The sequence below is a fragment of the Microcaecilia unicolor genome, chromosome 3 (assembly GCF_901765095.1).
Source record: "Microcaecilia unicolor chromosome 3, aMicUni1.1, whole genome shotgun sequence".
NCBI lineage: Eukaryota > Metazoa > Chordata > Amphibia > Gymnophiona > Siphonopidae > Microcaecilia > Microcaecilia unicolor.
In genome coordinates, this window is record NC_044033.1 from 238,804,090 (window position 1) to 238,830,831 (window position 26,742).

At 45.8% G+C, this 26,742-nt stretch overlaps 1 protein-coding gene across 1 annotated transcript in view; it reads right to left on the reverse strand.

Moving 5' to 3' along the window:
• The window catches only part of LOC115464474 (vomeronasal type-2 receptor 26-like), a gene marked incomplete at its 3' end in the record, with an annotated part of 80,014 nt that overhangs the window by 43,904 nt on the left and 9,368 nt on the right, over window positions 1-26,742 (reverse strand). The window contains exons 2-3 of the mRNA XM_030194850.1: window positions 2,340-2,360; window positions 2,229-2,255 (exon numbers count right to left, since the gene is read on the reverse strand). Of these exons, the coding sequence (XP_030050710.1) occupies window positions 2,229-2,255; window positions 2,340-2,360 (48 nt within the window). The remainder of the gene's footprint in view (window positions 1-2,228; window positions 2,256-2,339; window positions 2,361-26,742) is intronic.

The window sequence follows — 26,742 nt, forward strand, 5'->3', positions numbered from 1 at the left end:
GTTGAAACACATGTGGATAGTGAAAAATTGCAGGAAGACCTTACAACACTGGAAGATTGGGTATAAAAATTGGCAGATGCAAAGTGGTGCATATTTGGAAGAATAATCCAAATCATAGTTACCTGATGCTAGGGTTCACCTTAGAAGTCAGCACTCAAGAAAAAGATCTAGGTGTTATTGTAGACAATACATTCTTCCCCTGTATGTGGTGGCAGAAACAAAAATAAATCAAACAAGATGCTGGGAATTATTAGAAAGTGATGCAAAATAAGACCAAGAATACCATGAGTATTGCGTTCAATTCTAGTTGCTGTATCTCAAAAAAGATATAGTGGAATTAGAAAAGAGCGACCAAAATGATAAAGGGGATGGAACTCCTCCCATATGAGGAAAGGCTAAAGAGGTTGGGGCTCTTCAGCTTGGAAAAGGGACGGATGAGGGGAGATATGATTGAGGTCTTCAAAATCCTGAGTGGTGTAGAACGACGGGTAGAAGTGAATCAATTTTTCACTCTTTCAAAATGTACAAAGACCAGGGGACACTCAATGAAATTACATAGGAGGAAATATAAGTACATAAGTATTGCCATACTGGGACAGATGGAAGGTCCATCAAGCCCAGCATCTTGTTTCCAACAGTGGCCAATCTAGGTCACAAGTACCTGGCAAGATCCCAAAACAGTACAATACATTTTATGCTGCTTATCCTAGAAATAAGCAGTGGATTTTCCCCAAGTCATTTTAATAATGGCTTATGGACTTTTCTTTTAGGAAGTTATCCAAACCATTTTTAAATCCTGCTAAGCTCACTGCTTTTAATACATTCTCTGGCAATGAATTCCAGAGTTTAATTACAAGTTGAGTGAAGAAATATTTTCTCTGATTCATTTTAAATTTACCACTTTGTAGCTTCATTGTGAGACCCCTAGTCCTAGTATTTTTGGAAAAACTAAACATGCGAATCATGTCTACCCGTTCCATTCCACTCTTGAGATAGAGGTAATGTCCTATTGTGGATTAAAAACTGGTTAAAAGGTAGAATATAAAGTAGGGTTAAATGGTCAGTATTGTCAATGGACAATGGAGTTCCCCAGGGGTTTGCGCTGGGACCGTTGCTTTTTAACATATTTATAAATGATCTAAAGATGGGAATAACTTGTGAAGTAATAAAATTTGCTGATGATACAAAGTTATTCAAAGTTGTAAAATTGCAAGAGGATCTTACAAGATGGGGAGACTGGACATCTAAATGGCAGAAGACATTTAATGTGAGCAAGTGCAATGTGATGCATGCGGGAAAGAGGAATTCAAACTATAGATACGTGATGCAAGGTTTCACTTTATGAGTCACCACCCACAAAAAGGATCTATGTGTCATCACTGATGATACGTTGAAACCCTCTGCTCAGTATGCAGTGGCTGCTATGAAAGTAAATAAAATGTTAGGAATTCTTAGGAAAGGAATGGAAAACAAAAATGGGCATGTTATATTGCTTTTGTATCACTCCATGGTGCGACCCGACATCGAATACTGTGTGCAGTTCTGGTGACTACATCTCAAAATAGTTATAGCAAAATTAGAAAAGTTAGAGAGAAGGACAACAAAAATGATAAAGGGGATGAGATGACTTCCCTATGAGGAAATGATAAAGAGGTTAGGGATCTTCAGCTTGGAGAAGAAATGGCTGAGGAGAGATACCACAGAGATCTATAAAATACTGAGTGGAGTGGAATGGATAGACGTGAATTGCTTGTTTACTCTTTCCAAAAATCCTAGGACTAGGGGGCATGCTATGAAGCTGATAAGTAATGCATTTAAAACAAACCCCGAAAAAGATATTTATTCACTCAACATGTAATTAAACTCTGGAATTCGTTGCCAGAGAATGTGGAAAAAGCAATTAGCTTAACAGGGTTTTAAAAAAGTTTGAATAATTTTCTAAAAGAAAAGTCTATAAGCCATTATTAAGATGGACTTGGGAAATCCACTGCTTATTTCTAGGATAAGCAGCGTAAAATCGGTTTTGCTTTTTTGGTATCTTCCCAGGTACTTGTGATCTGGATTGGCCACTGTAGGAAACAGGATGCTGGGCTTGATGGACCTTTGGTCTCTCCCAGTATGGCAGTGCTTATGTTCTTATGTACAAGGCTGTATTGAGACAGCACACTGACAACAGTTACATAGAAGAGGAAATTCATATTGTGTAGGTGAGATTTTCAGACTGTTACCTGCATAGCTACAGCATCTTCTATACTCTGAAATCAAACAGAGAAAGACAACCATCAGAGTTCAGAAAATCTTTAAGCAGCAGTGTGACATACTTGAGAAGAGAAACTTACCTAGTTCAGTATGAAGAGACTCTACATAAAAATACAAAGGGATAATAGTTAGAGTTGCTGGTTTGTAAAAATGTCCATTGCAGTTGTATATCCAATTTATGTCAGAAAAACTGTTTTGCCTACAGAAATGTATAAAATTACCCCCACAGGTGTCAGAGTTTGATTACTGCTCAGTCTGTCTCTGCTTTTGTTAATACATACTAAGGGGTGGATTCAGTAAATGGAAGCCAAATTTGGATGGTGAGAAAAATCATTACTGAGTGCTACTTTATAAAGGATGTGCTCCCCTTATAGAATATTGCTTAATTGGGGATCTTGTACCTTACTTTGAGCACCGCAGTTACCCTGCTGAAACCTGGTGTAAATTCCAGCGCCCAAGTTGGGTTTGGATCCCAGGAATTCTGCAATACTGTGCATTTTTATGCTCCTGACCCACCCGAGCCCATCTCATGGCCACACCCCTTATGAGTGGTGTGCCATAAAATATGTGCATTATAAAGATCTATAGAGTAGTACTTAATGAGATGCAGGTAGAAATCTAAAAAGTTGTGAATTAATGCCCATAATTGACTGTTAGCACCCAATAATTGGTGGTAATTAGCTCATTAACCAATTTAATTGCACATGCAACTCAGATCACATGCAACTTTGGCTGCCCTTTTTAGAATATCCCCCTAAATGTTACTTAGGAACAAGTGAGAAGAGATCGTAGACACGCAGGTAATTTCTGGAGGAAAAGTTATTTTCAGAAAGCAGCAAGTGTATTCTTTCTAAGCAATTTTTCCAAGGGAATAATCAAAGTCTGTCTTGGCTTCTGATTTGATTTTTGGCGCAAATCCTGTGGGTTTTAAAAGGCATTTACATAGGTAAAGCAGTGCTTTATGTGCAGAAATGGCCTATTACCTGCATATTTGACATGTTACATTAGTATTCTGTAAAGAAAAGTAGGCAGTGACTTTCCTTTATGGAACAGATGCCTAGATATAGGTGAACAGATATAGAATTGCTCTCATTTTCAAAAGAGATTGCCGGCCATCTTCCAACACAAATCGGGAGATGGCCGGCGATCTCTCAAGTCAAGCCAAATCAGTATAATCGAAAGCCAATTTTGGCCAGCTTCAACTGCAGTCCGTTGCGGAGCTGGCGAAAGTGTGAGGGTGTGTGTCGGAGGCATAGCGAAGGCGGTGCGGGGGCATGGTTATCAGATGGCCGACTTCGCCCGATATTGGAAAAAAGATAGCCGGCCCTGACGAGCATTTTGCCGGCTTCACTTGGTCCATTTATTTTTTGGACCAAGCCACAATAAGGTGCCCGAACTGACCAGATGACCACCGGAGGGAATCGGGGATCACTTCCCCGTATTCCCCCCGTGATCACCAACCCCCTACCACCCTAAAAAAAAATGAAACAATTTCTGACAGCCTCTATGCCAGCCTTAAATGTCAGACCCAGCTCCATGCCAGCAGTATGCAGGTCCCTGGAGCAGTTTTAGGGGGTACTGCAGTGCACTTCAGGCAGGCGGACCCAGGCCCATCTCCCCTCTACCTATTACACTTCTGGTGGTAAATAGGAGCCCTCCAAAACCCACCCAAAACCCACTGTACCCACATGTAGGTGTCCCCCTTTACCCATAAGGGCTATGGTAGTGGTGTACAGTGGTGGGGAGTGGGTTTTGGGGGGGGGTATTTGGGGGGCTCAGTACCTAAGGGAAGGGAGCTATGTACCTGGGAGCAATTTCAGAAGTCCACTGCAGTGCCCCCTAGGTTGCCCAGTTGGTGTCCTGGCATGTCAGGGGGGCCAGTGCACTACGAATGCTGGCCCCTCCCACGGCCAAATGCCTTGGATTTGGCCTGGTCTGAGATGGCCAGCATCGATTTCCATTATCGGTGAAAACCGATGCAGGCCATCTCAAACCCGGCCAAATCCAAGGCATTTGGCCAGCCCCAACCGTATTATCGAAACGAAAGATGGCTGGCCATCTTTTTCGATAATACGGTTCGGGACAGTTCTTCACGGTGCCAGCCATATAGATGGCTGGCGCCGTTCAATTATGCCCCTCCATGTAACATAGAGGGGCATAATCGAACGGCGCTGGCGAAATAGATTGCTGGCAATCTATTTTGGCGGCGCCGCAACAGCTGGCCGGAACCATATTATCGAAAAAGATGGCTGGCCATCTTTTGTTTTGATAATACAGTTGGCACCGGCCAAATGCCTTGCATTTAGCTGGGTTTGAGATGGCCGCTTTTGTTTTTCAGCCATAATGGAAACTAAAAGTGGCCATCTCAACCCCGGCTAAATCCAAGGCATTTGGTCATGGGAGGAGCCAGTATTTGTAGTGCACTGGTCCCCCTCACATGCCAGGACACCAACTGGGCACCCTAGGGGGCACTTCCAAAATTTTTTAAAAATATATAAATACCTTCCAGGTGCATAGCTCCGTTACCTTGGGTGCTGAGCCCCCCAAATCCCCCCCAAACCCACTCCCTACAACTCTACACCATTACCATAGCCCTTCTGGGTGAAGGGAGCACCTACATGTGGGTACAGTGGGTTTGGGGGGGGGGGGTTGGAGGGCTCAACACTTACCACCACAAGTGTAACAGGTAGCGGGGGGATGGACCTGGGTCTGTCTGCCTGAAGTGCACTGCACCCATTAAAAACTGCTCCAGGGACCTGCATACTGCTGTCATGGAGCTGGGTATGACATTTGAGGCTGACATAGAGGGTCACAAAAACATGTTTGAAATGGATTTTTTTGGGTGGGAGGGGGTTGGTGACCACTGGGGGAGTAAGGGGAGGTGATCCCCGATTCCCTCCGGTGGTCATCTGGGTAGTTTGGGCACCTTTTTGAGGCTTGGTCGTGAAATGGACCAAGTAAAAGCAGCGAAATGCTCGTCTTTCCTGCTTTTATTTTTTCCATTATTAGCTAAAAGCGGCCATCTCGTAACCATGCCCATGTCCCGCCTTCGCTACGCCATGCCCATGTCCCGCCTTTGCTACGCCGCCGACATGCCCCCTGACCTTTCGCCGGCTCCGAGACGGGAAAGCGGCGATGAGGTTGAAAAAACGGCTTTCGATTATACTGATTTGGCCGCTTTTACGAGATCGCCGGCCACCTCCCGATTTATGGCCGGCAATCACTTTCGAAAATGAGCTGGATAAGCACCTACCGCTTATATGCAACATACACAAGTAAGTTATAGAATATTGGCATGGAGGTGCAAACATGCTGCCTAAACACTTTACACACTATTGCCTGTTATATGTGAAATACAAAACAACCTATGCATCCGGCTTCTCCTACATAAGTACACAACTATGGAATGGACTCCCAAAAACTCTAAAAACAATCCACGATCACTTTAGCTTCCGTAAATCACTAAAGACCATCCTGTTCGAAAAGGCATACCCTAATGACCCAACTTAAGTGCCTTAAACCCAGCAACACAATAAATCCAAAGCTGTAATGAACACTGAACAACTTTTCTTCCATACCATTCTCCTAAAGTGCCTGTAATACATGAACTTATTGATTATAACATCTGAATGAACACTGATTAACTTTTCTTTTTACGATTCTCCTATAGTGTCTGTAACACACAAACTTCTTGGATTATAACATCACCTTGTATTTGTTTCATCATCGAAGGCGACTAACGCCTCATGGTACTATGTAAGCCACATTGAGCCTGCAAAAAGGTGGGAAAATGTGGGGTACAAATGTAACAAATAATAATAATAATAATCTCACCCCTGGATGGGTTGGGGGAACCGACTAATAGGCTGCAGGAGGGTGCCAGAAAACCTAGCACCGGCTCTGTTTAATACAGTGCCATTAGCTCAAGATAGATGCTTAATAGATTGATCAGATAGGATGAGACACAATATTGAAGTAGTTGAAATGGGCCCTTATGAGTCTTCCTTTGGTGGTGGTGCTTGGCTGTGTACATTCACTCCTGGTTTAACAATATGTAATGTCCAGTTCTGATTCCTGATCAGTGTTAGGCAGCACTGTCCTGTTCAGGGTTTATTGTACCTCTCTGCCCTTGTGCCAAACCTGATTCACCATCCACACTATGAGGCCGATGCACAAAGCTTACCATGGTTACAACGTTTGCTTTAGATCTGTGTAAAGCAAATGATATGTAGCGTCTAATGCACAGAGGTTTTGCAGGGCATTAACCGTTTGCCGTAGCAGCTACTGAAAATCCTATGAAAATGTATTACAACAAGCTCATTAGTATTATAGTGAACATTCTGTGTGATGCACAGAATGGACAGCCTACCTTTAATGTGCTAGTCTGGAGCTGTCATTGTGAGCAGTCTGCTTGCATTTTTCAATAGCAGGAGGAGCAAAACAGTGTTGGAGAGCAGAAAACATCTTAGATAGGCGGAGAAACAAAAGCAGACATCTTATCAGCTACGGAAAGCCCCTATGACTTTAGCTGGGCGGGGGGGGGGGGGGGGGGGGGGGCTAAGCAAGGAGGAGATTCCCAAGGATGCTGGCAAAATCAATCGGGGGGGGGGGGGGGGGGGCTGCCAGTGGGAAAGCAAGTAAGATGAGCACTACAGGGAAGGAGCAGCGAGACAAAATGTTTCCTGGGAATGCGCAGAACATGGACTCTTTGAGACTGTTCTGCACATGTGCTAGGTGCTTTCCCAACTGAGCCACTTTCAGATTTTCCATGCAATTTCCTTTGAGCACTGGTCACTGTTCAACAGCAGCTACAGTATTTAATGGTGACATTTGAGCACTGGGGCCTTAATCTCTCCTATCACTCCTATCTTTTGTCTTACCAATGTGACTGTATTATCAGTGAGTCCTGCAGTGTATCCATAATATGGCAATGTGGTATCCCCTGCAATAAAGCAGGATATCTTAATTTGCAAACTGCTTGCACATGTAAATTTATAGAATATTGCCATCCATATGGGTCAGTGTTTACTTATTCACATACAGGGCAGTATAGTGCCTATACCCTATTCTATAATTATGCAGTAAACTGCCATAGTGCAAAATTGTGAGGGGGCGTTCACATGGTTGAATAGTTTCTGCCCTACCCCGTCCTCTTATAGGATCTCTCCCAATACCTTAAGGGAAGATATATGAGATGGCATTTTATCCCCTACTTTCAGTCTAAGATGTCTAGGTCTGACTCCTGGTCAGGGTCCTGTTCAGTGTTTATTGTGCTACTACTGAAAAAGGTGTGAGCAAAATAAAAATAAATATATGGACTTATTTATTTATTTATGACATTTATACCCCACATTAGCCCAAATAGACTCAACTTCAATGTGGCTTACAAACAAACCAATAAAGTGAATAAAAACAATAATGTACAGAATATAACACAAAATGCAATAACTTCAAGAAGCAAATTAATACATATGTAGTAAGTAACCAGGGATTTAGACTATCTCAAGGACAAATAAATAAATAAGGGTGGATAGGTGCTCAATTGGGCAACTATTGAAGAGTTTGATGACCCCTGATGAAGGATAGTGCTCAAACTTGACCAAATAGGGCTATACTTCAATAAAAATGTGTTTGAGATCCCTCATTTGTTTCCTTCTTTCCTGGTCTAGCTTTGCTGTTTTTCTTGGACTTGTCGTTTATGCAGATGTTTCCAGTGAGCCTGGTAGCTAGCGATTCCCACATGTGAGAATGGATACCCTGCTTGTCCTTGGAAAAAGCAAAGTTTTTCACTAGTAGCAGTTGTGACCCAAGGATAGCAGGACACATATTCTCACATACCCTCCTCCCCAAGAGTTGTATTCTTCTAGTTATATTACAGCACTCGCACATAGGACAGGAAGGCACTGCACATGAGCAATGGACTCTGCCCACACTATGCTTGAACTATTATCTTAAACATACCTACACATATGTCTTGTACAAGTGAATAATTTTTGTCATTATATGAACTTTTATATAACATACTAGTAAAAAAGGCCCGTTTCTGTTTTAAAGGAAACGGGTGCTAGCAAGGTTTTCCTTGGAGTGTGTATGTTTGAGAGAGTGTGAATGTGCGAGTGTGTGTGTGACAGAGAGAGAGTGAGACTGGGTGCGTGTGTGTGTGTGAGAATGAGAGTATGTGCCAGGGTCCCCCCTCTCTCCCAGTTCCAGGGTCGTCCCCCCCCCCGGTATGTCTCCCATTTGCAGGGGTGTCCCCCCTGCCTCCCTTCCTTCCTTCCTCCCAGTTGCAGGGTCCCCCCCTCCTCCCATCCTCCCTTTTTCCCAGTTGCAGGGTCCCCCCTCCATCCCTTCCTCCTTTTTTCCCAGTTGCAGGGTCCCCCCTCCCAGTTGCAGGATATATGTGTCTCCCCCTCCTTCTGTCCAGTGGAAACAGCTGTAAAAACGGCAATGAGAAGCAGCTCCAAGGTTTCCTTTTTTTTTTTTTGAGTGTATAGGAATGACAGCTGCTTTGGGGAGTGGAATCAGAGATTAACCAATGGGCTTCCTTGCTTACCATAGACTTGCTTTGTTTACTTCCAGTCCTGTCTATTGAACGTCCTGCAGCATGTCATAGCAGCCAATCAGTGGCACTTCAGGAATGACACCACTTTTATCTACTCCACTTTCCTGAGCAGCTCTGGCTGGAAATCATGGTTCCAGGCAGCCTCAGAACGTTGGAGGTGAGAATTATTATATAGGATAATGGGGTAATTTTATAAAAGCCCTTTTCTGTGAACAGCTGATAAATCCAGACATTTGTGAGTTTTGACCATCTACTAGCAGGTGGAGATAGAGGACAACAAAACTGAACTCCTTCTTATAGGACAGGATGCTCCTTATTCAGTCAGTGTGCCTCATAACAAAGCCAAAGGTAATTAGTATAGCAAAATTTCTCCTTTCTCACAGAACTGAAGATTGAACTTTAAACAATGACAGTTTGCCCCCTCCCAGGCAAATAGAGAAAAAGAGGGCAAAATTCTGGATTCATCTGTTGTGACAAAAGGAAAGAAAATTATCAGGTAAGAAATAATTGTTCCTTCAATGTCATCAACAGTAGATGAATCCAGAAATTTGTGGGATGTAGCAAAGAGTCCTCAGGTAGGACAGAAAGCAAAGTGGCATCAGACTGCCTGAAATGTCTAATTGATATTGTTTGGAAACGTATAGCTGTCATGTCCCCTACCTCAACGCAAGTGGCGTCCTCGGGCTGCGCGGGGTCCTGTCGACACGCACACTTGACTGGTACTGCCTGAGCCATGTGTGTATAGTCCTCTCTGGGTTTGTACAGAGAGCGGTGGTTGCAGGCTCCTTAATTGCTTTGCTTCCATGCACCTGTTTCTGCTCTCTCTCTCTGCCTGGCTTCCCTTGCTTCTCTCCTATTAGTCTTCTGGTTCCTCCTTACCCTGCTCTTGTCCTATGGCTGTGCCCCTTCTCCCTGCTGATGTCAGACGCCAGCACTTTATCAGCTGAGGTCTCCCTAGACTCCATGCTTCGGCTTCTACTTTGGTAGGTGTTTCTAACTCTGTAGTCTGCTTCTTATCTACTGGTCCCTCATTGCTGACTTTGCCTGTACCTGGATTACCCTTCTGCCTGCCGCCTGCCTACTGACTTTCACCTGCATGTGGATTACTATCTTGTCTGCCACCTGCCTACTGACTTTCGCCTGTACCTGGATTACTCTCTTGCCTGCCGCCTGCCTACTGACTTTAGCCTGTACCTGGATTACTCTCTTGTCTGCCGCCTGCCTACTGACTCTATTCCTACCATAGTCATTGGCTTCCCTCTTACTTGTCCTGTGTGTGCAGCTTAATTCCAGTGTAAGGTCTCTGAGTAGTGGTAGTATTAATGTGTGTCATAGGAACAGACTCAGTGGGTGTTTGAGCACCCCAATATTGAGGAAATATCATGTAGGTGTCCAGGGAGGGCTTATTTGCACTGGGCTTAGCACCCCCAATAATACTTTACACTTGGCTCCTATCCTATGGGTGTGTGTAGGTTACTACTGTGGCACAACTTTGGGGCTCTTCCTTCCCTACTCCCTCCTATTTTCCCATCATCACCAAACTGTGCCTATTTCCTTCTGTCACCTTTGTGCTCTAGTTAGTGTGGGCCACATGCATGCAACTTAAGGAGTCTGTAATCGGGGTCATTAAGCTGTTCTAGGCAGTGTACCAAGTCTGTAGTAACACAAGACATGCTCAAATGTCCTTCGCTTTAACTAATATACAACAAACAGCTTGTCCGGGTCCACAAAGTTGTAAGCGGTGTCCTTGTCTTGGCTGTCCGTCCACCAGCTGTACCCAGCTGCCTGCGGGGCTGTCATTCACATGGGTCTCAAACCCATTCCTCCTCACCATCTCTTTGCAGTGTCATCAAGTGTGGGGCTATGTAGATGAATGCTGAAAGACAAAAGTGGGTTATTTTCACCAACACACTTCCTCACCCTTGTGCTATACAGGTGATGACTCTGATGAGGCTGGCCCTAGTGGCCTCCAATCACAACAAAGGCCTACACCAGCAGGACAGCCTCAACCTCCACCGCCTGCAGCAGTCCAGCCTCTAACACCACCACCTGCACCAGTCCAGCCTCTACCTCCACCACCTGCAGCAGCAGAACCAGCACTAGAGGCCCAACCTCCACCAGCACCACCGGCAGAGGCGGCACCTCCACCACCGGTTGAGTTTTCTGATGTGGAGGATGCATATAAGGGGCCAGCTCCTCGCCAGAGGCCCTCCAGCCAAAGGAGGCAACTCCTGCGGCTGGCCACTGATTTGGTGCGGCACAATGTGCGCTTGGAGGAGTACCGGCAGCAAAAATTAGAGCTGCAGCGGGAAGCACTGCAGGCGCAGCGCCAAGCCCACCAGGAACTGCTCCAGGTGCAGCGCCAAGCCCACCAGGAACTGCTCCAGGCGCAGCGCCAAGCCCACCAGGAGGTGCTCCAGGAACTCCAATAGCTGCAGCACAGCATTGAAGGCCTGCGCCCTCAGGTCACAGCACCTACTCCAGTGGTGGTGGTGCAACAAGACCTGCCATCCACTTCCTCCTCCAGTGGGCAGCAACCACCACCAGCTAAGAGGTGGGCCTTGAGATTGGGCGCCTCCGCAGCCACTAGTGCAGAACCCACCAAACCAGCTTCCATTCTGGGTCCTGTGGCCAGGCTACAGCCAACAAGGTGGCCAGATTTCCACAGCGCAGCCGAAGCCACAGGCTGCTGTGTGGAGGACAGTGGGAGTAGCCCATCGGAGGAGTCTGAACAGACTTCCCCTGCACCACCAGCTGCAAAGCAAGTCCGTGGGAGGGGTAAGAGGGGACGGGGGAGGGGACGGGGAAAGTCTAATATCTCCCACTGGGCATCACACACAACTTGCATGTTCATCGAATGAAATGCCTTCCTGTTTCTGTAGGTGGCTTCGTGTGGCCGGGGGGGGGGGGGGGGTCTGAGTGGGACGTGTGTGCAGTTAATCACACCTATGACTGAAGGGAATCTAGCAACAGCATAGAAGGCGGCCATGTTGTTGTGCAGGGCCTGGGGGGTGGTGGGGAAAGTGATGTAGTGAGAGGTGTGAGTTAGAAAGGTATCCAGCAACTGGGTCAGACAGTGTGAAATAGAAGCCTGGGTGAGCCCTGTGTCAGCAGCTAATACAGATTGAAAACTCCCAGTGGCCAGGACAGAGAGAGAGGCAGTGATTTTGAGGTGGGCAGGGATGGGGTTATTCCTATGGGTCTGGGGCTGAAGGAGGAGTTTCAGCTGCTCACAAAGCTGCACAATGGTCGCCTTATCAAACCTGAACCTTGTCAGACACTGCTGGTCAGTGAGTTGTAGGAAGGTGGTGCGGGGCCTGAACACTCGGGGCCGTGAATACCTCCTGCGGTGTGTGGTTTCTTCCTCTAACATGGAAGCCGCCAGTGAATTTAGTGCATCCATTTCCCCACCAGTGCAAGTATTAGTAGTAGTACTGAAACAACAGCAGCACACAGAATCTCACTCCGAACACAACCTCTGGCCAGTCACTCGCCAAACAGTACAGGGAACACAGAGACAAACAGAGGTCAGGCAATACAATATACACATGGGAACAGTGAATGGAGAGGGATAGGGGGAGGGGAAGGGAAGGGGGATGGACAGATAGAGCAAGGAGGAGGAGGAGGAGGAGGAGGGAAAGGTCAAAAGGTAAGACACAAAAGAGGCAGGTGAAGGTGACAACATTCCGACTAGGGCAGACAGACGAACGTAACAGGTACTCCACACACTCAGCTTTCTCTGCAACCAACAATTCAGCTCTCCCAACACTGATCTCGCCACTCTCTAACTCCACACAATCGCTAATGGGTCTAAAGACGATTTCCCCCTTGCTCTGGTCGCTTTTATTTCGGGTCTAAGCAATGACGCCCATGTTCCCGCCCACCCAAAATCATTTCGCTATCCGTTATACGTTGTAGATGACCACCTTGTAACACCGGCCTTAACACGCCCCCAACATGCCCCTTATTTGGGCGTTTGTATCTGAGCCTACGAGCGAAACGGACGCACTGAAAGTTTGATTCCATTATACTGATTTAATCGTTTTTGTGAGATAAACGTCTATCTCCCGTTTTAGGTCGCACTATAGGCGTTTTTCTCTTTTGAAAATAAGCAGGTAAGTCATCTTCCTGAGGAGTTATCTTGTTCTATTTTTCACCAAAACATCTGTGGCCACCATGTTGCCAAACAATGTTACTCTGTTTTTCCACCTACGCCCGTTCCTCTTTCTGCTGCATGAATGTCACAACAGATCATGAGTTCTGCAGTCACACTTGACGTTCAGGTTAGAGTCATCGGCCTGTAAGATTTCTTCTCATTTTAGATCCTGAACCAAAGTCAGCTGTAATGATAATAGACACTAGCGTAAACAAATCTATCAAGGTGGCAAGGACATCTGATGCAGCAAATGTAGTGGAATCTTTCAGTATGTCAGTTGCTTGTTCAGCTGAAAATCCATAAGCAGTACACCATGAGTTTGATGCTGTAAATGGGATAATAAAATGTTCCTTGCTGTTTTGGGTACAAGTCAGGTTAAAAAAAAGGATCCATAAGCAGTACACCATGAGTTTGATGCTGTAAATGGGATAATAAAATGTTCCTTGCTGTTTTGGGTACAAGTCAGGTTAAAAAAAAGGATAAAACCACCTAAAAATAGATGGATCACTGTAGGCTCAGGCAGACTTCATTATGTGACAAGAAAACATCAGACCTCACAAGTATTACCACTACAAAATTCTTTTACTCCATTACAGCACTGTGATGTTCTTGAAAACAGAACAGAAGCCAAAGAAAAAATAATAAAAGTGGAACAAAAAGATATGAAGGTACCCAAAGAGAAAAGAAACCCCCAAATCACTATTGTTGAAACGCATACCAGGAAATATAGATGGAAAGCGATGACCACAAATGCTCGCAGTCTAAGCAATAAAATTCATGACCTTCAGGCCCTGATGCTGGAGGCAGACTTGGATGTTGTTGCAATCACAGAGACATGGCTAAATGGTTCCCATGAATGGGATGCAAACATACCAGGCTATAATCTATTTAGGAAGGATAGAGAGGGTCGTAAAGGTGGTGGAGTAGCTCTGTATGTGAGGAATGATATCACTGCGACTGAAATGACAGGGACCTGGGGAAAGGAAGAAGCGATATGGATCACCTTAAAAAGAGATGATAGAACCTCTGTCCACATGGGTGTTGTCTACAGACCTCCAACACAATTGGAGGAATTAGATAAAGATCTGATCGCGGATATTCAAAAGTTGGGAAGCAAGAGAGAGGTGCTGTTGTTGGGAGATTTCAGTCTGCCGGATGTAGATTGGAAGGTTCCCTCTGCGGAATCGGAAAGAAGTAGAGGGATCGTGGATGCTTTCCAAAGTGTTTTGCTCAGACAAATGGTGATGGAACCCACGAGGGAGGGAGCGACACTGGATCTAGTGCTCACAAATGGGGATAGCATGTCAAATATCCGAGTGGGTGCCCACCTGGGCAACAGTGACCATCAAACGGTTTAGTTTGATATGACAGCTAAAGTGGAGAGCGGCCACTCAAAACTCAAAGTCCTGGATTTCAAGCATGCTGACTTTAGTAAAATGGGGGAATACCTGAGGAAGGAGATGATGGGCTGGGAGGAAATACGAGAAGTGGAAGGACAGTGGTCCAGGCTGAAAGAAGCTATAAATAGGGCCACAAACCTTTATGTAAGGAAAGTAAATAAAAGCAAGAGAAAAAGGAAACCGATATGGTTCTCCAAGCAAGTGGTTGAGAAAATAAAGGCTAAAGAGTTGGCGTTCCAGAAATACAGAAAAACTCAAGAAAAGGAACACATGGAGGATTACCGGATGAAAATGAAAGAAGCCAAGAGAGAGCTACGACTGGCAAAAGCGCAAGCGGAAGAACAAATGGCTAGAAATGTAAGGAGGGGTGACAAAAATTTCTTCAGGTATATTAGTGAAAGGAGAATGACTAAAAAGGGAATTGTGAGACTAAAGATACTGCGAACTGCTATGTGGAAAATGATGAAGAAAAAGCAAATTTGCTAAATAGATACTTTTGTTCTGTTTTCACAGAGGAAAATCCTGGAGAAGGACCACGATGGACTGGAAATAATACAATTGAGAATGAAGTGGATACAGCACCGTTCACGGAAGAAAGTGTGTATCAACAACTTGAAAAGGTAAAGGTGGACAAAGCCATGGGACCCGGACGGGATCCACCCCAGGATATTGAGGGAGCTCAGAGAGGTTTTGGCGGGTCCTCTTAAAGATTTGTTTAATATATCCTTGCAGACGGGAAAGGTTCCGAGGGATTGGAGAACGGCGGAGGTAGTCCCTCTTCACAAAAGTGGTGATAGGGAAGAAGCTGGAAACTACAGGCCGGTAAGCCTCACTTCAGTTATTGGAAAAGTAATGGAAGCGATGCTGAAGGAAAGGATAGTGAATTTTCTGGAAGCCAATAAGTTGCAAGATCCGAGACAACATGGTTTTACCAAAGGGAAATCGTGCCAAACGAATCTCATTGAGTTCTTTGATTGGGTGACAGGAGAATTGAATCAGGGACGAGCTATGGACGTAATCTACTTAGATTTCAGCAAAGCTTTTAACACGGTTCCCCACAGGAGGCTCTTAAATAAACTGGAGGGGCTGAAGATAGGACCTGAAGTGGTGAACTGGATTAGGAACTGTTTGACGGACAGACGCCAGAGGGTGGTGGTGAATGGAATTCGCTCGGAGGAAGGAAAGGTGAGTAGTGGAATGCCTCATGGATCGGTACTGGGGCCGATTCTGTTCACTATATTTGTGAGTGACATTGCCGAAGGGTTAGAAGGTAAAGTTTGCCTATTTGCGGATGATACTAAGATCTGTAACAGAGTGGACACCCGGGAGGGAGTGGAAAACATGAAAAAAGATCTGAGGAAGCTAGAAGAATGGTATAAGGTTTGGCAATTAAAATTCAATGCGAAGAAATGCAAAGTGATGCACTTAGGGAATAGAAATCCACGGGAGACTTGTGTTAGGCGAGGAGAGTCTGATAGGTACGGGCGGAAAAAGGGATCTTGGGGTGATAGTATCTGAGGATTTGAAGGCGACGAAACAGTGTGACAAGGCGGTGGCCGTAGCTAGAAGGTTGTTAGGCTGTATAGAGAGAGGTGTGACCAGCAGAAGAAAGGGGGTGTTGATGCCCCTGTATAAGTCGTTGGTGAGGCCCCACCTGGAGTATTGTGTTCAGTTTTGGAGGCCGTATCTTGCTAAGGATGTAAAAAGAATTGAAGCGGTGCAAAGAAAAGCTACGAGAATGGTATGGGATTTGCGTTACAAGACGTATGAGGAGAGACTTGCTGAACTAAACATGTGTACTCTGGAGGAAAGGAGAAACAGGGGTTATATGATACAGACGTTCAAATATTTGAAAGGTATTAATCCGCAAACGAACCTTTTCCGGAGATGGGAAGGTGGTAGAACGAGAGGACATGAAATGAGATTGAAGGGGGGCAGACTCAAGAAAAATGTCAGGAAGTATTTTTTCACGGAGAGAGTAGTGGATGCTTGGAATGCCCTCCCGCGGGAGGTGGTGGAAATGAAAACAGTAACGGAATTCAAACATGCGTGGGATAAGCATAAAGGAATCCTGTGCCGAAGGAATGGATCCTCAGGAGCTTAGTCAGGATCGGGAGGCGGGGCTGGTGGTTGGGAGGCAGGGATAGTGCTGGACAGACTTGTACGGTCTGTGCCAGAGCCGGTGGTGGGCAGCGGGACTGGTGGTTGGGAGGCGGGGATAGTGCTGGACAGACTTGTACGGTCTGTACTAGAGCCGGTGGTTGGGAGGCAGGGCTGATGGTTGGGAGGTGAGGATAGTGCTGGGCAGACTTATACGGTCTGTGCCCTGAAGAGCACAGGTACAAATCAAAGTAGGGTATACACAAAAAGCAGCAAATATGAGTTATCTTGTTAGGCAGACTGGATGGACCGTGCAGGTCTTTTTCTGCCGTCATCTACTATGTTACTATGTAATTGACTTTGAAACTCTCTATATAGGAAGTTTTGCAGTAACTTCTATGGGGGAGGGAGAGCAGCCAAGATTCTAAACAGATCAGAGAAAAAAACCTGTCGTTCTCTGACAAGCTGATTGGTTGAGTGATGTCAGATGTTCCTCTAGGGGGGGGGTGAATTGCCAGGGAGACTGCTGAGTGAACTGAAGACGAGAGCAGGGAATGACTGGGAGAGAAAAACGTTTGCTGAGTATGTGAAATGTAAGAAATAAAAGTATATATTTTATGAGTGACATTGAAAAAGGGTACTTTGATATTGAAAGTGAGCTGAGGTGAGTGTGAAGGGTGTTTCAGAGATAGAACTGGGTTCCAAGAGATAAAAAGTGAGTTACAGTTTTGTGGAATGAGAGTCTGTAGGCTAAGGTATTAAGGGGACACATGGCTGCCTACTCTTGTTAGAATAGGGAAAAACAGTTGAGACTCATGTTGAGAGAGACTGGTAGAAGTGTGGGAGACTGTGATTTCTGCTGGTAGTTATACTAAGTGAAAGAAACTATAAGGGTGTCAGGGAAAGAACTGTGCTAGAATTTAAAGGGGGATTAAGGGGAAATTGAAGGTGAATCTGTTATTTGGAGAAAGAAATTCTTAGGCTGTGTCTGTGGAAAAGGTATGATGTTTGTGAGTGCTCTGAGTTCAGTGCAAGGTTTGTCAGGTGGCAGATTAAGCACTGCTTCTGTGTGAGTGTGCTGTATTCTCCAGATTGATCTGATAGCTGTGCAGGGAAATGTTATGTTTTTATGTGAAGTCTGTGAGATGGAATGTTGTATTACTATTTGAATATGGAATGGGTTACTGTGTGAGATCCCTGAATGCAGTGCAAAAGCCTTATTCTGCAACAGGCTGGCATCAGGAGCTTGACTGGAACTGGAACTCAGCACGGCCTCAGCATCTTGGCTGGAACCGGAACTCGGAGCAAGGCTCAGCATCTTGGCTGGAACTGGAACTTGGAACGGACTCAGCATCTTGGCTGGAACTGGAACTTGGAATGGACTCAGCATCTTGGCTGGAACTGGAACTTGGAGCAGACTCTGCATCTTGGCTGGAACTGGAACTCTGAACAGGAGCTGAACCGGGACTGGGACCCGGACTGGAATCAAAGTCGTGACTGGAACTGGAACTCTGAACAGGAGTTGAACCGAGACTGGGACCCGGACTGGAATCAGAGTCTTGACTGAAACAGGAACTCGAGGCACCCTCTGCCTCCTGGCAGGGACAGAACTTTAACTGAGGCTTGGCAGCAAACACCCTTTGGACAGGAATCTGAGGCTCGATCTGAAGCGCCACTCGAACTGGCCTTAGGAGCTTGATTGGAAGTGCCCTCTGGACTGGAAGCGGAGGCTCCACCAGAACCACCCTTCGGACTGGCACCGGAGGCTTGGTTAGAAGCCCCCCTCGAACTGGACTCAGTGGCTTGACTGGACGGGTCACTTGGACAAGAACCGGAGGCTCGACCCGGAATGCCACTTGCATAGGCCTCGGAGACTCCGTCAGAAGCACCCCTCGGACTGGACTCAGGGGTTTCAAAGGGTGTGCCACTTGAATGAGGACTGGAGGCTCAGCCCGGAGCGCCACTCGAGCAGGAATCAGAGGCTCAATTGAAAGCTTCCCTCGGACTGGACTTGGAGGCTTAAGTGGAAGCGTTACTTGAACTGGAAGCGGGGACTCGGTATGAAGCACCCCCTGGACTGGACTCAGGCGCCAAGGTGGCAGCACTACTTGGACTGGAATCAGAGGCTTGGTTCGACGTCTCACTCGGCCTGACCTCCGAGACTGCTGAGGAGCCCTGAGCGGAGAAATCCCACAGTGCCTTCTTTCGGCCTTAGCCTCAGGAGCTGGACTGGAACTGGAACTCTGACCCGGAGCTGAACTGGGACCACTCATTCACCTCCTTGACGCACGGGCCTCAGGAGTATTCCGCAGAGCTGGATCCGAGAGAAGTTGGAAGCGGTAAAGGAAGAGCTTCGTAGAGGGATCCATAGCAGAAACTGGGTCTTGAAAAAACCCTCGCCCAGAAACGCGCTCTCTCTCCGCTGCTGCCTCAGGAGTATCTTTCAGGGCTGGATCAGACAAAAGTTGTACCTGGTAATCCTGGAGGGTCACTAATGAATCCAAAGAAAAAATCAGGTCGGAACTGGGATCTGAACTAGAATCAGGAGCTACACCGGGGTCGGAACCCGGATTGTCCATAGGGAACGAAGTCATGGGCAGGCAACCCACCTGGACCAATGATCTTGCCGGACTCATGGCCTTTGCATTCTGTTGCGTTCTCAAGGGCCTTAGCATTCTGTCAGGTCCTCGAGGCAGGACTGGAGTTCGTGAGCCCTTGGGCCACTGCCAAGGAGCGGCAGGCAAGACCACCTCGGGACTGGAGACACAGAAGAGCAATACTGGAACTCTGGACTGGAGTAGTACAAGGCAGGCAACTAGAACAGATGAGACAGGAACAGCTTCACCTGCACCTAGCTACCGTTCCTCCGGAGTTGAGCTCCGAAGTGCAGGTGGCCGGCAGGACTTGCAGGATAAGGCAGGAACTGAAGATCCAGAGGACCCACCCTGGGTCTGGGATACATGAGGGTGACAGGACACGGAACTAGACTCAGACAGTGTGCTGCTGCACAGCCACTAGCAAGACCCAGAAGACAGACCAAGGAACACAAGGCGTACAGAAGCTAGCAGGAGCAAGGACTAGGGCAGCAACACACTAGGCAGAATGGGGATCCGGGAATACCCACAGGGTAAACCCTCTAGCTAGGTGGAGACAGGATACAGGAATAATCACCCAGGAAAACACACTAGCCAGACAGATACAGGATTCAGGATATACCCTCAGGATATACAAGCAGGGTAGGCACACAGGCTAGGCAAGGCAGGGTTCAGGGTAAAGAGAGCAAACCAGGAATAACAGGCCAAGGGTCTTGGGCAGGCAGCACAGCAAACAGAGTAACCAGGAAGAACAGGCCAAGGGTCTGAAGCAGGGGCGTAGCCAGCCTTCCGTGGGGGAGGGGTCCAGAGCCCGGGGGGAGGGGGCACATTTTAGCCCTCCCCCCAGCGCCGCCCCCCCCCCCCCGCCGACATTGCCGCCCCCCCTCCCGCCGTGAACCCGCAGCCGCTGCAGCCTACCTTTACTTTTGCTGGCGGGGGATCCCACTCCCCGCCAGCCGACGTCTTCTCAGTCGCTTCCTGCTCTTCAATTTGTTTGCTGATGTCCTGCACGTTCAGGACGTCAGCAAACAAATTGAAGAGCAGGGAGGACTGAGAAGACGTCGGCTGGCGGGGAGTGGGATCCCCCCCCAGCAAAAGTAAAGGTAGGCGGCGGCAGGGGCGGGTTCGCCGGGAGGGGGGTCCGGGGGTGAATCTTCGGGGGCCCCGGCCCCCTCAGGCCCCATGTAGCTACGCCACTGGTCTGAAGCCACAGCCGTTCCACACACTGACTGGGGAACCCACAAAGGCTGAGGCTTCGCATACAGACAGAGAACAAACCCGGACAAAGGCTTCACCCCAACCCAGGGTAAGCCTGGAGCAGAGGCTTCACCCCAAACACAGGGTAAGCCAGGAAGGACCCGCAGTCCACAGACAGACAGTGGCAGGGAAGACCCCCCACGGAAGGACAACAGAGACACAGACACAGAAAGAAACTGGGCTGGAACCCAGAGAGAGGCTAAGCAGTAGTGCAGCAGACACTTACTAACATGACCTGGCCTAAGAGCATAACACTTATGCAAAGGCGCTGACTGCAAGCACAGCACTTCCTTATGAAGGATCTCACTGATGAGTCACCAGCAGCAGGACAGAAGCAGGAAGTACACAGACCCCAAAGAGAGGCTTGACACACATAGGAAGTGAGCCCACAGGAAAGACAAGCAGGAGCCATCTTGGAAGCTGGCACAGAGCCGGTGGCAGCCATCTTAGATGCTGGCTCCCTAGAGCCACACAGGTGAGGTCTAGTGAAGCAATCAGCCCAGAGACTAGAGACAAGACAAACACAAACACAGACAGAAGCCAGCAGAGCTGCTGACCCCCAGAAAGAAGGTAAGGCTGAGGGTGGCCACGGCCACAGACGTGACAATGCGAAAAACACCAGCCCACTAATGGTGCTAAAAACCCACAAACAGTTCAACAGTAAAAGATCTAAAGTGAGTAATATATGAAAATCCAACCATTCAATGCTTCATAAACATAAAAAATGGCAAAGGAGAAAAAGGCTTCAGTGACTGCTACCGACCATAACTGTACTGGAGAGCCTTAGATAGAGCACGTCACTAGTCCGAAAAAACTCATTGTCAAATGTAACATTTATAAAATTTGTACAGGAATACAGAAATCAGTCACTCAGTGGGGAGGTCTTTTGGGAAGGGTGAGAGGAGAATTTGGTTTGGGGGAGTGCCATATGTCACTGATACTTTACTAACCCTTGAGCAATGTGGTGTGGAAGCGTTAGTCCTTTACCAGGGGAGTCAAAAACCTGTACAGAGCTGCTGCAAGTTGGTGACTCCTACGGTAAATTGAGCTGCAGTAAAGGCTCAACTCTTGCCGCAACTAGATAATTTCCCCCCTTTGTATCAGTCACACTCTCTGACTGGAATCTCAGATGCATTCATGGCAGTATGAACAAAATAATTGAACAGTGGATGAGCCATTTCATCTGTTTCTGTTATCAACTATGCTATTCCATTGTATCCTGCACAAGCAATTCAATCAAAATAATATTTGTAATATTTGTCTTTATTTTAATGAAGACAGTTTCTATAAGGTTATATTTAAAAGAAACAACCTATATTTCATGGTAAATGCAGATGTCAAGAGCAGGTATCCCTTAAGGCTGAACCTCTGAGCTGTAGTGCCCAACAGAAGCCATCCAGTGTCCTCACAGGTGTTCGAGCTCAGCTAGAAATAGAGCAGTCACCTCACTCTCAGCATTATAATTTCACATTCCGTCCTCATTCTCCTTGTGTATAAAGGCACAAGTCTAAATAATACTTAATATTTTCTGCCTATCATTCAAATATTCAGTTTGATAGCACTATCAAGAACTGTACATCATCCCCACAATACTCAAATGTAAAAACTGGAGCTGGAAAAGTGGGCATTATCACAAGAGAAGTTATTTCAACAATGTTAAAGATGGAAGCTCATCTGGTTCTGTTTGTATTGATGTTCTGTGACATCCTGTGGAAGACGGCTGAGTGTCAGTGTACACTTAGAAACTACTTATCAACAAATCTAAAACCAGGATATCAGAGAGATGGGGACATCATAATTGGCGGACTCATATCTGTGGAAACCTTTTATTCACTTGCTCATCCATCCTTCACCACTCTTCCCTCATTTGAAGGACAAGGGTTGTAAGTAGCATCATGGCTTCGCTCCTACCTGAGACGGGCTTGTAGTTTTATTCTGTTTTCACTGCATGAACTACAGATATAACCTGCAGACTTTTTACCAGTTCTTTCCGATAAAGTATGAGTGTTTTCCTTTTGAAAGTTGCCCTGGGGAAAAATTACCTGCTAAGACTTTCATCTTTTTCTGTCTTTATTTTTCACCTTAAAATAATCATAGAAATACACAACTAGATGTGGTGTTGTCTCTCACAAGTCCTCATACCTTTCCGGTAGGTAAAAATACACTTTTCTCTGTGTGCACTTTTTCCAAAGTAGCAAGTGGGAAGATTTCAGACAGCCTTAAATCCTGAGTAAACAGATTTTAAAAAGTGCCCTCCCCACATCTATCCACAGCATGTTTACATTCTGACGCTGTTTCATATTGAACTACTTCAGATATTCACCAAACTTTAAATGAATGAAAAAAAATCATATCTTGTTTTTGAGGTTCACTCCTACTTAATTCCTTTGACATCCCCTTCACCCCTTTACATTGAGATTTTCATTCTTTTGAAAATACTACTTGCTTGTACCTTATTGAAAGTAGATATGTATTTGAAAACTTGCATTATATCTTCCTATTACTTATCTTCTTCTGTAGATTACATCATTAGCTCACCTATTTTGCAAATTATGCACTGTTTTGGTCATTTTTCATTTGAATTACCTCCACCTCCTCCATTTGTGCTTTTGATCTTCAGTACTCAAGTATCATAGACCTATACACACTATCTTCAATTTCACTCTCCTGTTTGCAAATTCTGCATCACTGGATGATAAGAAAACTCTTCTCTGCCACACTCTGGACACTTGCGACACAATGTAACCAAAGACCGTAACGGACATTACCGGACTCTTCTTCCCCCTTTCCCTCCCTAAGTTCCACCCAATTGTATCTACCATACATGTACCTCATTCTACCATAATATCACTTTGTATTCATTCATGCTATGTATTTGTTGAGACCGGAATCGGCTAACACCGCTAACGGTTATATGTAAGCCACACTGAGCCTGCAAAAAGGTAGGAAAATGTGGGATATAAATGTAACAAATAATAATCACTGAACTTCTGAGCACACTATTTTCCTAAAATCTTAATCAATGAGATGTTACGCATTCTAATTTCCAGGACATATCTGAATACCTCTTCATGTCTTTTAATGGTATCACATATATTATGCCTGTTTTAGCAGATTATTTATTTCCAGATAGTCAGCTGATTGCACCTTGTATTTCAATTAAGAACATAAGAATAGCCATACAGGGTCAGACCAGTGGCCATCTAGCCCATTATCCTTCTTCCAGTAGAGGCCAATTTAGGTCACAAATACCTGACAGAATCCCAAATAGTAGCAAAATAAATGCTACTGATCCCAGGGACAAGCAGTGCTTTTCCCCATGTCTATCTCAATAGCAGACTATGGACTTTTCCTCCAGAAACTTGTCCAAACCATTGTTTAAACCCAGAGATGCTAATTGCTGACACCACATCCTCTGGCAATAAGTTCCAGAGCATAACTATTTGTTGAGTGAAGAAAATATTTTATCCTGTTCGTTCTAAAAGTAGTACCAGGTAGCTTCCTTGAGTGTCCCCTAGTCTTTCATCATTTTGAAAGAGTAAAAAATTGATTTACATTTACCCATTCTACACCACTCAGTATTTTGTAGACCTCTATCATATCCTACTACTACTAATATTACTTATAATTTTTATAGCGCTATAAGATGTACGCAGCACCTCCAGTCCCTGCTCGACAGAGCTTACAGTCTAATTAGGACAAACAGGACAAATTAGAGATAAGGGAATAACTACGGTGGGAATGATAAAATATGGGTACTGAACAAGTGAATAAGGGTTAGGAGTTAAAAGCAACATCAAAAAAGTGGGCTTTTAGCCTAGATTTGAAGACGGCCAGAGATGGAGTTTGATGTACCGGCTCAGGGAGTGTATTCCAGGCATATGGTGCAGCAAGATAAAAGGAATGGAGTCTGGAGTAGGTTGCAGATAAGAGATTACCCAGTGAATGGAGTTCCTGGGGAGGAGTGTAGGGAGAGATAAGAGTGGAGAGGTACTGAGGAGCTGCAAAGTGAATGCACTTGTAAGTCAGTAAGAGGAATTTGAACTGTATGTGGAAATGGATAGGGAGCCAGTGAAATGACTTGATGAGAGGGCTAATATGAGCACAGTGAAACTGGCTGAATATGTCATTCAGCAGAATTTTGAACAGATTGAGAGATGGCTAAGTAGGAGACTTGTGAGTAGCAACTTGCAGTAGTCTAATATCCACCCCCCCCCCCCCCCCCCCCCCACCAGTCGTCTCTTTTCCAAGCTGAAGAGTCCTAACCTCATAATCCTTCCTCATATGAAGGGAGTTCCATCCCCTTAACCATTTTGGTTGCCCTTCTTTGAATCTTTCCTAATTCTGCAATATCTTTTTTTTAAGACACGGTGACCAGAATTGCACCCAATTATCAAGGTGTGGTTGCACCTTTGAGCAATACAAAGGTATTATACTATTCTTTGTCTTATTTTGTATCCCGTTCCTAATAATTCCTAGTATTCTGTTTGTTTGGTTTTTGGCCACTGCCACACATTGAGCAGAAGATTTCAGTGTATTGTCCATGATGACACCTAGATCTTTTTATTGGGTGCTAACTCTTAGGGTGGAACCTATAATCAAATAGGTATGATTTGCATTATTCTTTCTGTGTATCATTTTGCACTTATCCACATTAAATTTCATCTGCCATTTGGATGCCCAGACTTCCAACTTCCTAAAGTCTTCCTGTAATTTTTCACAGTCCGCATGCATATTAACAACTTTGAATACTTTTCTGTCATCTGAAAATGTAATCAGCTCACTCATTGTTCCCATTTCCAGCTTATTAAGAGACTAGCAACAAAGCCCGTTTCATGAAAAATGAAATGGGCCCTAGGAAGGCTCACGTCTAAGTGATTTCTCCTCTCCCCCTCGCCCTCCCCTCCATGTCCAGTGATTCTCCCCTGTCATCCATGTCCAGCGATTCTCCTCTGTCCTGCCCTCCCCTCCCATCCGTGTCCCGTGAGTCTGCCCTTCCCTCCATGTCCAGCGATTCTCCCCTCCCCTCCCATCCAATCCATGTCCAGCGATTCTCCTTTGCCCTGCCCTCCCATCTGTGTTCAGCAATTCTCCCCTCCCATCCCATCCATGTCCAGCGATACTCTTCTGCCCTGCCCTCCCATCCCATCCATGTCCAGCAATTCTCCTCTGCCCTGCCCTCCCATCTCATCCATGTCCAATGATTCTCCTCTCCTCTCCCCTCCCATCCATGTCCAGCGATTCTCCCCTGCCCTATTTTCCTTCCTGCCGCCCTGCCTTTAAGCTGTTCATGTTACTTCAGGTCTTAGTGGTAGCAGGCTCGGCTTGCGCCACCTCCAGTCTTCCCTTGCCTTCCCTCTCAGTGTCCCGCCCTCCTCTGACGTCATTTTATCTTTCCGTGAGGGCAGGACACTGAGAGGGAAGGGAACGCAGGAGGCAAGCTGACGTCAGCTCATTTGCATGCTGATACGAACCCAGCCAGCCAGCCATCCAGGGAAGCAGAGAGACCAATTATTATACAGCTATGTTAACGCACTGGTCCCAGCATGGATCCCTGGGGCACTCCTCAATTGTCCTCCACTGAGTGAATTGGCCATTTAACCCTACTGTCTGTTTTTTGTCCATCAACTAATTCCTAATACATAACAGAACATTGCCGCCTATTCCATGGGTTTTTGATTTTCTCAGGGGTTGCAGAACTATTGTTAGTAATAAATAATTTATCCTTAAAATGAAGCATGTCACCAGAAAATTGGAGGGTGGCCAATGTAATGCTGATTTTTAAACAGGGTTCCAGAGGTGATCCAGGAAATTATTTATTCAATTTATTTATTTATTTTATTTGTTTCATTTGTATCCCACATTTTCTCACCTATTTGCAGGCTTAATGTGGCTTACATAGTACTGGAGAGGCGTTCACTGACTCCGGTGTGAACAAATACAAAATGATGCTGTGGTAAGATTAGGTTCATGTGGTACAGTCAAATTGGGGAATCGTAGAGCGGAGAGTTATGTCCATTACGTACTTTGGTTTTGTTGTGTTGCAGAGTTCAGGCATTTAAGTTGGATCGGTAGGGTATACCTTTTTAAACAGGTTAGTTTTTAGTGATTTCCGGAAGTTTAGGTGGTCATATGTTGTTTTCAAGGCTTTTGGTAGTGCGTTCCACAGTTGTGTGCTTATGTAGGAGAAACTGGATGTGTAAGTTGATTTGTATTTAAGTCCTTTGCAGCTTGGGTAGTGGAGATTGAGATATGTTTGTGTTGATTTGGATGTGTTTCTGGTTGGTAAGTCTATGAAGTCTGTCATGTATCCCGGGGCTTCGCTGAAGATAATTTTATGAACCAGGCTGCAGATTTTGAAAGCAATACGTTCTTTGATTGGGAGCCAGTGCAGTTATATTATAGACCGATGAG